Raw genomic sequence first — 13,931 nt, forward strand, 5'->3', positions numbered from 1 at the left:
CCGCTGCCGCGCCCTGGGCAGCTCAGTGCAGCCGCCGCGCACGCCGTCGCTGCTGTTGCGCACGCCGTCGCTGCTGTTGCCCACGCCGCGCTCCGGCATCCTGGCCCCTCCGCGCAGGGGCGACGCCGCACCCAGGCCGGACTCTAAAAACACACGGAGAACACCGTCAGCGCCCAAGAGAAGCCCCTCCCTCCATCGCTCTGCGCTCCCTTTCCTCCCTCTTGCTGACCCGCACGCCCATTCCAGGCCTGTCCGAATGTTTCTTTTCTGTCGCTGTTGTACCTGTCAAACATAAATAACACACATCGCGACACTCCGCAGTCTCCTGTGTACGCGTCCTTTCCCCAAAGATAAAACTCTTGATCAAGAGTCAAAGGCCGCTCTATTTTCTTCTTAGAATGTGTCTGGCGGTTGACTTTAGGGGAGTTTTTGTGAGTGTAGGGGCGTCTCATACTGGGGAGAACTATGAACGGTCCTTGGAGGAAGAGGAAGAAGCAGCAGGAAGAAGAGGCGGAGAAGGAGGAGAACTAGGGTCGGGAGCGAGAGAACTTGGTCCGGAGGAGGCAGGCATCTCGCTGGAGGCTCCCGTCTGCCTCGGTACCCGTCCCAGCTCCGCGCGCCCAAGGAACTCAGGCTCCCAGGGAGTCTCCAGGGCCTCCTATTGTCACCCCACCTTTGCACACGCCCCTGTCCCTTATCTTTGTGATCCTCGAGTACTTCCCAGGCACCAGAAACGCGTCCCAGGTTTCACAGAGGTGACGCTCTGTAATCCGAATGAACAAAGTAACATAGAACAAAAAGGAATATTTGGTGACTCTGGGCCTCGGAAAGGGAGGTTTTTTGGAGGGATGTGAGAAGCTGAGAGCCACGTTTGGCTTTTTATAATAGCAGCCCCTTCCAACTTTGAGGTCTTTCTGGAAAGCGATGGCAGACCCCACCCTGAAGTTTTCTTTCCCCCGACTGCGCAGGCTGTGCCCGAAGCCCACCCAAATATAGCGCTTTCTTCCCGTCTTTCCACCTTTCTCTTGCCTCAGCTTAAACTGTTTCACCCCAAGGAGGGGTAGAGAGGCGAGGCTGAGTTTTTATGGAAACGCGCTCCAGGGCAAGCCAGACACGCCGGATTAGAGCGGGTGCAGGTTGGAGCCGACATCTAAACGCCCAGACGTTTTGGCACAGTCTCCTGAGGGGAGGGGGACGGATGTGGCTTCTTGGCATTTAAATTTGAGGCGTGATGACGTCCTTCTGAGGCGCCTGAGAGAAACTGAGGACACCTCGCTTGTCCAAGTGGACAAATATCAACAAGTTTATTTCCCCAGCTAATCGACAGGGAACCGTTGGCGTTCAGCGAAGCCAACAATCCCATTTGAAAATCGCCAAGGACGCAGGTCTAGAAAGCTGCGAGGAACCTCCCGCGTGCCGGCACCCTGGTCATAATCCGGAGCCCTTCCGCCTTGCCTCTCCGAAGGCAGGGAGAGAATGGATCAGGTGCACGCCCCTAGAAAGGTCCCTTCCCCTCGCCGATAGCTGTCACTCCCTCGGCTCAGTGCCTGCTGTCAGGCTCAGGCCCCTCTTCGGCGTTCCTGCAGTCTAGGAGGAGACGCAGCCCAAGGTTTTCCTGACGAGAGAGAACGTGCTGCAAGTGTCTGAGACCTGGAGGCGACAGCGGCGACCCGAGCAGCGTGGCCCCTTTCTCTGCAAAGCAGACGTGAACGCCGAATTGGCTGAGCCGTGCTGCGGAAGGTCGGCGGCTAGAGTTGGCCGCAGAAAAGCCTCGAGCTTCACCAAAACAGCAAAGCACACCGAAGTTGAAGTTTCTCCCCGCTTCTGGAGTCAGTGCCGAGCCAGCCCGCACGTCGATGAGTAACTTCGAACAAGACTGCATCATTTATTTGGTTGATTTGCACCTTGCATGGAGGCTCCGTGGCCTAGCCCGGCCGAGGAGGCCCTTCTAGCCAGAGGCTACTTAGAGCCTCAGACCTTGAATGAGCATCCCCTCCAGGGTGCAGAGGTTTGGCGAGAAGAACACGGCTGTTTCACCCCTCCGAATGCTATGCCTCTTCTGTCGAAAGGAGCCTCTCGGGTCGCGGGAGATAACGGGACAAACTCCCTGCGAGTCCCTTCCCTTCCTGCAGGCTGGACGCTGGTGCCGGCCGCAATGCCAGGCGCTCACGGTTGCGCCTTCGGAGCCCAAGCGCCGGGATTCTGCCAGCTGGAGAGGTCTCCCAGGGCAGCTAAATCCGGAGCTGCCTTTAATATACACCCTGGTTCGGAGGACCCCATGCCTTTCACTGGGGGGTGGGAGGATGGGGTGGGCTAAGATGCCACTTGGTCCCCACCTCCCGCGTTCCAGACTCGGAACCTTTGCGAAGGCGCAGCAGGGCTGGCCAGGCCGCTTAGCAAGCTGCAGGAAAGGGCCGACCAGGATTGATCCCAGACCCCACCGAGGCTCCACTGCTTTCAGAGCTGCACGTTTTTGCAGACGGTTTAGGGTAGGGAGATGGCAGGAAGGGCGGTGGTGACCGAACACAGCTAAGATACTGCAGAGGGTTTCGCTGCGGGAATGATAGGCTGGAAAGGGGGACCGCTGCATATGTGGGGATCAGAGAAGCGGCCATGGGGACAGCGAACCCTTAAGCGAGAGGCCTTTGCTTTCCTTAGGAACCAGCGAAGAGCTTTGGGCGGCGGGAGGAGGAGGGAATGGGAGCAGAGAGGCCTGACTTTTTGACTCTTCACGTGAGGGGACATGGGGACAGGTCCTGGACCCAGGATGCTAGAAGGCGCGCTTTCCCTTACGCTCCAGTGTGGGTGTCCCCACTCCCGAATATTCACCCGGCAGGAGCCAAGACCTGAGCGCTTACTCACGTGGCTCCCTCACCCGTTCCGCGTCTGTGGCCACGACCTCTTCATAGGGACCCCCAGGGGTCTCCGATTGGGCTTGCCGTCTGTCGCCGCCACCATCACTGCCTGCATCGGGAACCTCTGACCCTCGCGTTTGTGGGTCCATTCGCAGGTGCTGAGAGTTTTCCGGGCTCCCCCGCACCTCTGGGTGGGGCAAAGCCTGCAGGCCGCTCTGCTCGCGCTCCAGTCGCAGGATGTCGTTGACTGAGAAGGGCGTGGAGGTGACCGGGCGCAGCAGCATCCCGAAGGTCGAGGGAGAGGGGCCGAGCAGTCCCCAGTCCCCGCCGAGCGCAGCGCCCTGAGCTTCCGGTCTTGTCGCGGCAGACTGGGGAGACTGATCCAAGGTCTGGACAGAGGCCCAGCGTCCCGGACCTCACCTTCCTTTGGGACATCCCTGCTGTCCAAGGACCAGAGCCTAGTGACCAGACCGCAGACCCCCATTGGTTCCCGCAGAAACCACGTGCTAACCCTGCATCTTCCTCAGCAGGAGTTTTTTCCTCGCGCCCTCCCCTTCCATTCCTTCCACCCCCGGCTCACCTTCCTGGGAGGTTTGGCTCGTATTGACAGATCTCAAAAGCAAAGAAAAGGTGGACAGACGTGGCTGCACGGCTCCTATCTCTCCAATACGGTACAAGCGGGAGCTTAGAGGTCAATTTAGGGTTTGGAGAAGCCTCCCGGGACCGGAGGGCTGAAGAGGGTGGTCCCTGCAGTGCAACCCGAGCTCGCCCATCTGGCCTAGCCTCAATCCAACTCCCAACTCTTAAGGCAGGAGAAAACTGAGTTAGAAGATAACTGAGCACCAGCGAAGTGTTTGAGGTGCGCATGGAGGTCAAACCGGTGCAGGGCGAAGGCCCGCGGCTGGCAGCAACTCCTGGGGGCGCAGAGGCTGGACCACAGAGCGAGAGTCGAGACTCTTCGGGGCGCGTGTTGACACGGAAAAGCCTTGTTAGTGGAGCCCAGGTCTGCGGGCCGAGATACGCCATTTACCGGAGCAGCGTCTCGGTTCGCAAGCAAAGATGGGGCAGGAGTGTTTATCTGGGGGAGCCCCTGGGCTCTTTGAGGGTTCCGCGAGCGGTTGGAGAGGATTCAAGGTAATAGCCCTGGCCCGCGTGAAGGTGCTGGAAGAGGGCTTACTCAGCCCTGCAAGTTCTCGAGTTACTTCTCTTCCTTCCGGTCAGCCTCTCTAAAGCTGATTGCCCGGAGCTTGCGTGAGTGTATGAACGCGGCCCCGGCTGCGAGTAGGAAGTTATTATTTAAATGTCCAGAAAGACTTTATGGACACACACAGTTGGCACCGGATAAGGGAGGCAGTGTCTACAGTGATTATGAACATACAGCTAACCCTCACTCTGGAACGTAACTGTTTTACTTATGCTACATAGTTCGAGAAAACATAATTTGTTGTCAGTAGTCCCAGCACAGAATCAGGAGAATTTAAAAATCTTTTAAAATCAAAATGGGATCTCATTAGAGTTCTTTTTGCGATTTTCAGATAAAATGTTTCTTAAAGCTTACGTGAATTCCAGGTTATAAAATCTGTTTGGATGCTGTTGTTTCTTGAAATCTAAACAAGCTGAACTCAGCTTCCCCCCAAGGCCAGTGAATGCAAAATTTCAAGCAGATTTTTAGTAAAGTTCAGCTTCCAAGTAATGAATTCTTATACATGGTATTACTTCATCTTTATCGCAAAGCTCTATTCGAATATTCCAGCCTCTGCTGCTGCTGCTTCCTCATCTGCTCCTTTTTCTTTATTAGTGAAGACTAAAGATCAGGGAGGTTATTTGACTCTCACTGTAGGTGGCCTGGCTGATTAACAGCAGGTACTAGTTCCTTAATGGCCCAGATTAGCGGCTCTCAAAAATAGATCTTTTCTTTCTTTGCCTTTTTTTTTCTCTTATTTTTTTTTTTCCAATAGACAGTATTCGCCCTGAGAGATCTTGAAATCTTGTAAGGGTCCACACGTATTTGGATCGTTTATGTTTCTGATTATAAAGATTATCATGAGAGCCAGTCAGCCGTTTGCTGTTTTAGAGGGCTAGATCTCACATGGCTGAACAGGCGGTTGGAGTCTGAGATTGGTGGCCTGAAAAACACTCGGAGTGCCAACCCATGCCCAAAATCCCAAGAGGAGAAATGGAGGAAAAAGGATTGTACCCCTATACCATAGGAGGAGGAGTGTTTTCTAGCTTTCTCTTCTTTCTGGCAAGCACATGTGCCCTCTAGTAAAATTAAAAGAAGTTTCTAATGTAGAAGACTTAAAAATGATTATATTAAGAAAACATGCACACCTTGGAAAAAATGGAAAATAGAAGAAAATTGAAGGGACAATAGCATCTGTTTTAGTGTACTTCCTCTGTTTTTTGCCCATATGAGCTTGTATGTATTTACATCATAATCATGTCCAGTATGTCATTAATGGTGGGGTTTTCTTCCAAACATCATTTCGAATAGCTATCTAGTATTCCATATTATGGATGGAACCTCACACAATGTGTTTGCATTTTTAGAAAGTATTTTCTCCATCACTATAAATAATGCTTTCTTCTTGTGTCTTCATCCTTGTGCCTTTAATCCTTATGACTCTATTCTTGTCAATATTGTCGATTTCCTGAGAATACATATGTAGGAGAAACATTAATAGGTCAAATATTTTAATGTTCAGAAAACCCTTACCCAACCGCTTCCTAGAAAAATAGTGTTGTGGTATCCTCACAGCAGAGGCGCAGGCAAATGCCTGGTTGATAGATATGTACAACCACCGGACACTTCCACGGACAGCGAACTCAGAACTATTTCCAGTCAGAAGAGGACTGTTCCTAGGCGCACCACGCCCTCTGCCTCAGGGAATGCAAGTCCTGCTCTGCTCTGTCCCCGCCTTACTGGGGAGGAAAGGAGGACCGATCGCAGGCAAAAATCGACAGCGGCAGATTTGCCAGAGTTGTATCATTTAATTCTCCTGGTGGACATTTGTGCTCTAGAAAGTCCTAGGGAAAAAAGGATACCTTGGGACGAATTTGGCGTGGAAAGTCCTGAGTTCAAATCCTTGCCTGAGGGCCCTGTATTGCCTTCCTGATTCGCTGTGAGGATCAGATGAGATGCTGGGCATTGGAAAGGCTTTCTCGCCCTTCCAGAGCAGTGCAAACATAAATCCCAGTTAAGCAAAGGCTGCCGTGGTGCACCTGTCTGTCGCAAATCTAGGGAAAGGTGTCCACAGAGCACTTGCCCAACCCCTGTGGGAAGCGACCAGCTTTCTAGTAGCAATTGAGTGGAGAACGTGTAACCAGTGTTCTGGCCTCAGCTCTAGACAGTTTCCTCTTCCCAGGTCTCGATCTCTCAGAGTCACCTCCAGTCGCTTGGGATCCCAGGAGCATTGGGGCCCAGTGTTCCCCTTTCCTTTGTCCTCCTCCAACTCCAGGGTTCCCTGAGACCCTCCAGGAAGAGTGGAACCAGTAAGTAATCTCGCCCATTGGGCTACCACCTGCCTAAGCCCCAGTACTAGGGAGGAAGGAGGCGAGGGAAGAGGCATGGAGTCTGAGGCCTGGGGCAGCTTCCATAGCGTGGTGTGGGGTAGTGTGTGAGTGTATTCCTTGCTTGCTCTGTTCCTAAAATAAGACAGGGCGGGCTGTCCCAGGACTGTGAGTGGGTATGCTTGGCTCCACCCACGTCCTCAAGGATTTTAGGAGCTCCAGATAGTTTCCTCTTCCCAGGTCTTGATCTCTCAGAGTCACCTCCAGTGGCCAAAATAGGAGCCAGCTCAGTTCAAGGTCTGGGGATATCAGAAAACAAAGAGTCTCCGGCCTTTTAGGTGAATTTGATTCTGCACAGAAGACAGATTTTAAAATGATTGTGACTCTGTACACAATCGAGTAGAGTTTGTACACACTAACTGAACCTCTTATTCATGGTTCACAAGTGTCTTTTTCTCCTCCATATCATTCACAGAATCCTACAACAAAGAAATTCCCTCTTAAAGTAGGCTGTACCACAGATGATTCCGGGTACAGTCTGGGGCTGGTAGGCCCCATAGTTTACAGGACAGCAAACCTCTTTAATGTGAACACAAGCATAGAATCCCTGTTGGGTTAGACTAGATCCCTTTTAGACTAGATTTAACCCATAGACTGGACTTTGGGTCTGCATCTGTTGTCACAGCAATGTCCTCAGGGCATGGACAAGCAACCAGCACATAGTAGGCCTTCAATAATTATTAATTGGATTAAAAATTATCTGCCACGTTTGTCTGGGATGGTCCCTAGGATGCCCTGGGGACTGGTCAAGGGGCTACCTGGCCTACCTGGTCCTGGAGAGACTGAATCACCTGATGGTTGTGCTGTTTTTCCACTGTTCTTTTTGATGGGACTCACTTCTTTTTTCTTTTTTGCCATAGGGCACATTCATTTGCAGGAGAGAGAGAGACAGACACACAGAAGACACAGAGATAGGGAAAGTGAGAAATCACTCCCCGTCCCCAGGGGAGTGGCCATGTTACAATGTTACAATCCCTTCTCCACTGTTTGCTCGGGGTTTCGGGCATGCTTGCCTGGTGTGATTTTCAAGCTGCTAGATCTGGGACTTGAACCATGGTCAGCCATATGGGAGTCTAGCGCCTTAACCAACACATTATCTACTGGCCCTGGGACCCACTTTCTAATATTATAATAACATTTAGATATTGTGTATTTTTTTGTTTTTGTTTTTGTTTTTTAAGAGAGTTTTTTTCTGCTATAGGGCATGTGCACTTGCCAGAGAGATAGAAACAGAAAGTGAGAAATCTCCCCCAGAGAGGAACGGCCATGTTGCAATCTCTTCTTTTCCAGTCTCATCTTGGGATATTTTGGATTTTGGGGGGCATGTATACACATGTACTCATTGTAAGTTTCAAGCCACCAGGTCTGGGACTTGAATCGCAGTCAGTCACGTGGGAGTCCAGCAACATAGCCATTATGGCTTCTGCTGGTCCCAACACATTCAGTTTTTGAGCATATGAAACATTAACATGGTTCAAAAAAATCAAAATTATGCCCAGAGATGAACTTAAATAAATGGCACTGAATCTTTATTCTAGCTATTTCTGTTCTCATTCTCCTTTCATTCCTGGGGAGCACACACTCTTAGTCTCTTTATTGAGTGGTTTTACAAATGAAAAGATACGTGTGTTTTTCTCTGTTTTTCCTGCTTTCTTCCAAGGCGAGGTAGCTTAACATGAATACTCCTTCTGTTGTCAAGCTGTGATATTTATCACAGTTTTATATACCGTGCTTCTGGCTGTTACCTGTGTTTGGCCACCGTTTCACAGCACAGCGTATCACGGCTACAGCAATGAGCCCATGGGCCTTCTATGTAACTCTCCTGCTTGATGGATACTTATGACATTTAAACAGTAGCTTATTTGTTCAAAGTAAGCTCTTCTGTGTCTATGCTATACTCAGGATACAGAGATTCTCCCCTATGTTAGCACAGATCTTCAGAAACTCCTATTCACAAAATGCATAACTTTGTGAATAAATCCTCCCAAGAGAACTTGGCAAATTTTCTCAGTGGTTCTCCTTTCCAGTGATGATTTTAGTGTAATTGTTTCCATTTCATAGAAAAAGAACACAGGGATGACTTATGGCCCAAGATCACCTAGCTGTTGAATTGTAGAGGATAATGAGAATCCAGCTTTACTCACTACCAACCTTGGTACTTTTTCCATACTCCTGGGTCACACACACAAAGCCATCTGTGGTTCCTGCTCCTGTTTTCTTTCCCCCTACAGTAGAAAGGAAGATGAGGAAAATAACCGGGGACAATTTGGCAAATAGACCTAGACTATTTTATGTACAGGTGTCTTATTATTTTTTATGCATGCTTTCATCTCATCTCACTGATTCACAGAATTACTCAGTGAGATGGTAAAGAAGTTATTTTCTTTATTTTGACCAGGAAAATTTATATTTTATTACATGACTATGCCCATTATGGGTTATTATTATTTCTAATTTACATATAATAGTTGTATATATTTAATGGGACACCGGAGTAGTTTTTCAAAACCAGTATATATTGTATCGTGATCAAATCAAGATGATAAACATATCCCATTTCAAGCCGTCATCATGGCTTTATGCTGTATGCATTTTAAATCCTTTCCTCTAAGTATAATATTTTGAAGTAATACATTGAATTGTCACCAACTATTATTATTATTTTTTTTTTGGAGAGGTTTATGCAATAGGGTGTGTGTGTTCGCCAGACAGACAGAGAGAGACAGAGAGATAGAAAGCGAGAAATCACCCCCCAGAGGGGATGGCCATGCCGCAATCCCTTCTCCCCTCTCGGAGATCTTGGGCACGCATGCACACACACGCGCCCGGCATGAGTTTAAGCCACCGGGTCCAGGACTTGAACCGCGGTCAACTACGTGGGAGTCCAGCGACATAGCCATTATGCTAACTGCTAGTCCCATCACCAACTATTGGTATTCCACTGTGCTATATATAGTATTCTAAATCTCATTCCGCCTATCTACCTGCATTCTTGTGTCTGTAAACTAAGTTTTTCCCATTCCCCTTCCCTCCTCCCTCCCCTTGCCAGTTTCTGGTATCACCATTATGCCCTCTCTTTCTATGCAATAAAATCTTCTTGCTTCCACTAACGAGTAAGAACACACAGTATTTGTCTTTCCGGGTCTGGTTTATTTCATCTAGCATTATTTCCTCAAGCTCATTCACACTGTCTTAAATGACTGGATTGTATCCTTTCTTGTAGCTGAATAATATTCCATATAATTTCTTTAACCATTCCCTGGGTTGTTGGCCACACAGGTTGATTCTCCGTATTAGTAATTGTAAATAATAGAAGCAGATATATACATATATATGTATTTGCTCCTAAGAAAAATTCACTTGAAAAGAAAAGAAAACATAAACCAGATGAGACACCAGGCATACTCTATGCCTGCCTTGAGCAAAGCTAGACATGAAGTCACCCTAGATATAAGGTACTTTGCACATCACTCAGGACATAAAACTAAATAGCACAGGGATGAGCAGATAGCATAGAGATTATGTTGCTGGACTTCCATATGGCCTACTGTGGTTCGAGTCCTGGACCCAGTGGCTTGAAAATTACACTGGGCACATGTGTGTGCATACCCAAAATCCTGGAAGGAGAATGGAAGAGAAAAGATTGCATTGTGGGCAAGCCCCTGGGGGGTGATTTTCACTTTCCCTCCTCACCCTGTCTGTCTCTCCCACCACCCCACCCTCAGTGCACATGCCCTAAGGCAAAACTTCTCAAAACAAACAAACAAAAAAACCTAAATAGCACCAATTCCAGGACCCTCCAGGAGTATCCGGTCCAATAGAGAAAAGACTTCTCTTTTTTGAACGTTTATTTTACAATGTCATCAGTGCACCCTTGTCTGGTGGACTGGTATTGGGGAACCTAATCTCACCAGCTTAGTGGAGAACATTTTTATTAGTTATGATACTTTTATCATCCAGATCTAATGTGGATCTGATTATTATGTATGAGACTGGTTGAACACTGGTGTATCCTTTAAATTTTTTTTTTTTTGGAGAGATTTTCGCTATAGGGCGTGTGCGCTCGCCAGACAGACAGAGAGAAACATTAGAGACACATGAAGTCACCCTAGATATAAGGTACTTTGCACATCACTCAGGACATAAAACTAAATAGCACAGGGATGAGCAGATAGCATAGAGATTATGTTGCTGGACTTCCATATGGCCTACTGTGGTTCGAGTCCTGGACCCAGTGGCTTGAAAATTACACTGGGCACATGTGTGTGCATACCCAAAATCCGGGAAGTAGAATGGAAGAAAAAAGATTGCATTGTGGGCAAGCCCCTGGGGGGTGATTTCTCACTTTCCCTCTCACCCTGTCTGTCTCTCCCACCACCCCACCCTCAGTGCACATGCCCTAAGGCAAAACTTCTCAAAACAAACAAACAAAAAAACCTAAATAGCACCAATTCCAGGACCCTCCAGGAGTATCCGGTCCAATAGAGAAAAGACTTCTCTTTTTTGAACGTTTATTTTACAATGTCATCAGTGCACCCTTGTCTGGTGGACTGGTATTGGGGAACCTAATCTCACCAGCTTAGTGGAGAACATTTTTATTAGTTATGATACTTTTATCATCCAGATCTAATGTGGATCTGATTATTATGTATGAGACTGGTTGAACACTGGTGTATCCTTTAAATTTTTTTTTTTTTGGAGAGATTTTCGCTATAGGGCGTGTGCGCTCGTCAGACAGACAGAGAGAAACATTAGAGACAGAAAGCAAGAAATCACCCCCCAGGGGGAATGGTCACACCTCAATCCCTTCTACTCCATTCTCCTCTTGGGATCTTGGGCACGCACGCACACGTGCCCGGCGTGTTTTAAGCCACCGGGTCCAGGACGCGAACTGCGGTCGACTACATGGGAGTCCAGCGACATAGCCATTACGCTAACTGCTGGTTCCCAAAATTTTTTAAAAAATTATTTTATTCAATTTTATTTATCACTATTATGATTTTTTTAAAAATTTGACCAGAGAAAGATAGAGACAGAGAAAGTGAGAAAGCAGGCCACCAGATCCGGGACTCAAACCACAGTCAGCCATGTGGGAGTCCCACACCCCAACCACACCACCTGCAAGCCCTTGGGGCATCCTTTTTATGACACCACAAGGCTGGCACCCCTGCAGTCATTCACACAGGAAATCCCCCTCACTAGCACAGGCCCCTCCCTAGAATGGGGGCCATTTCTAACACCCAGTCATTCCGTTTTAAAACAAATTATTTAATTTTGTTTTATTATTATTGTTCGATTTGACCAGAGAGAAACAGACAGAGAGAGAGAGGTGGTGGTGGTGGGGGGGAGAGTGAGAAAGCAAGCAACCAGGTTCAGGACTTGAACGGTGGTCGACCATGTGGCAGTTCAGTGCCTCAACCACCAGGCCACTTGCCTGTCACCCCAATCATTCCTAGAGACACCCTTTTACAACTTGCTTTTTTTCACTCAATACATTCTGGAAATCGCATTGTATTTGTTCAGAGAGAGCCTGCTTATTTTTTTCTATGGTTGTCTAGCACTCCATTGTGTGAGTGTACCGTGGTTCATTCAGCTGAGGTTCCGTGAATGAGCGTTGAGATTTTTCATTATTGCACAATTACAAATAGTGTTGTAATACATGACATTGTGGTTGTGTCTTTGTACTGTTATGGGCATATCTTCAGAGTATGTTCCTGGAAGTGGGGTTGTGGGTCAAAAGCAAGCACATATGTGATTTTTTTTTTTTTTTTGGTGTTGCCAAGTTTTTCAGAATGCTTGCACAGGTTCACATTCCACCCACATTGTATGGACTGCCTGCCTCCCAGGTAGCCGGGTGATCGTATTTCTTAATTTTCACCAATATGATAGGTGAAAATGACCTCAGTGTCCTTCTGATTTGCATTTCTTTAATTATGTGTGAGGTGGAACATCTTGTAAAATGCTTAAGGCATATATGCATATGTGTGTGCATCTATACATGTAAATGTATAATATAGTTATATAACTGAATATATGCACATAAAAATAAATTGTATCTTTCTTCCATTATTGTTTATTTTAGAATTATTTTATTTAACTTTATTTATTCATCTATTTATTTATTTTAATTTGACCAGAGAAGGACAGAGAGAGGGGGAAGAAGTGAGGGGGGAGAGAGAGAGAGAGAGAGAGAGAGAGAGCCACCAGATCTGGGACTGGAACCATGGTCAGCCATGTGGGAGTCCAGCACCCTTAGCCCCGGTGCCACCTGCCAGTCCCTCTTTCTTTCATTATTTAATCGACTTTTAAAAGTTTGCTTATACTACATATGCTGTTGTGAGAAAAAGAGAGGGAGAGGGAGAGAGAAGCTGAGAATGCACCCCAGCGGAGGCTGGAGGGGTTGGCCACGCCCTTCTCCTCCATTCTTTTCTCTGGATTTTGGGCACACGTGCACACACGCACACATGCACACATGCCTGTCATGTTTTCCCAGCCACACGGTCTGGGACTCCAGCCATGCAGTGGGGAATGTGGGATCCAGCCTCCTTGACAACACACCACCTGCTGGGCCAATTTAATCAGTTTTCAAGTTTTCTGTATACTGGTGACCTTGGCTATCTGTGCTATAGTTCACAAATACTTTTTTCCTGTTCATATCTTTTGACTTTTTATAGTGCTTTTATTTGCCATCCATTTTAATTTTTGCCGTGCATTTGAAAAATGTAATTATCCAGATTATTCTTTTCTTTTATTCCTTCTGGATTTGAGTCACTGTGAGAAAATTTTTGAATCCACCCATGTTTTCTACTAGTATTCGTATTAGTTCATCCTTTACATTAGACTGCATTTGGATGTACGGTGAAAGTGAAAGATTTAATGTTATATTTTGCACATGGCTACCTTAGGACCGTTTTAAGGGTTTACTCATTGTTATTTTTAGAGACACTCTGAGCACCTCTAAAAGTGCAAAAGGTAGGGATTACGGGGAACCGTGGACAGAATGGAAGAGCAGAACAGAAGAAATTTTTTTAATTGATATTGTTTTTAAGAGGCCAGTTTTTTTGTTTTGTTTTGTTTTAAGTCTGCCGCTTAGTGGACATCTCAGTTTCTGTGTCACCTCCCTATAATCCTCTTCCCGAGCAGAGATAGTTGAGTCTCGGAGACCCACCGCGGGGCTGGACTCCCAGGCGTCCGCACTGAAGTCTTGGTCGCCTCCCGCGCTCACTCCACACCTCCGGGTGGAAAAGAAAATCTTCATCTGCCAGAAACGGGCGGAGGCTCCCTTCGGCTGGGCCTTCCCAGATTGGTGTTTCCGGCAGCCGCAGGGGGCCGGGAGGCGACGCGGATCCGCGACGCTTATCTGCGCCCCCTCTCCAGCTCCATTTCAATTAACATTCCAGAGCCCCGCAGCCTCCCGGCAGATAGCGCCAGGCCTCCAGCCCCCGGAGCAGTCTTCCCAACTCTGGAAAAATAAACTCTGGACCAGGGCGGCCGCGTGTGTGTGTG

General features: G+C 47.8%; 1 protein-coding gene across 1 annotated transcript in view; it reads right to left on the bottom strand.

Moving 5' to 3' along the window:
- The window catches only part of NKX2-6 (NK2 homeobox 6), a 3,656-nt gene extending 517 nt beyond the window's left edge, over positions 1-3,139 (bottom strand). The window contains exons 1-2 of the mRNA XM_027772849.1: positions 2,863-3,139; positions 2-143 (exon numbers count right to left, since the gene is read on the bottom strand). Coding sequence (XP_027628650.1) covers positions 2-143; positions 2,863-3,139 — 419 coding nt within the window. The remainder of the gene's footprint in view (position 1; positions 144-2,862) is intronic.
- Positions 3,140-13,931: the final 10,792 nt, after the last annotated feature.

The sequence above is a fragment of the Tupaia chinensis genome, unplaced genomic scaffold, assembly GCF_000334495.1.
Source record: "Tupaia chinensis unplaced genomic scaffold, TupChi_1.0 Scaffold000039_1, whole genome shotgun sequence".
Taxonomy (NCBI): Eukaryota; Metazoa; Chordata; class Mammalia; order Scandentia; family Tupaiidae; genus Tupaia; species Tupaia belangeri.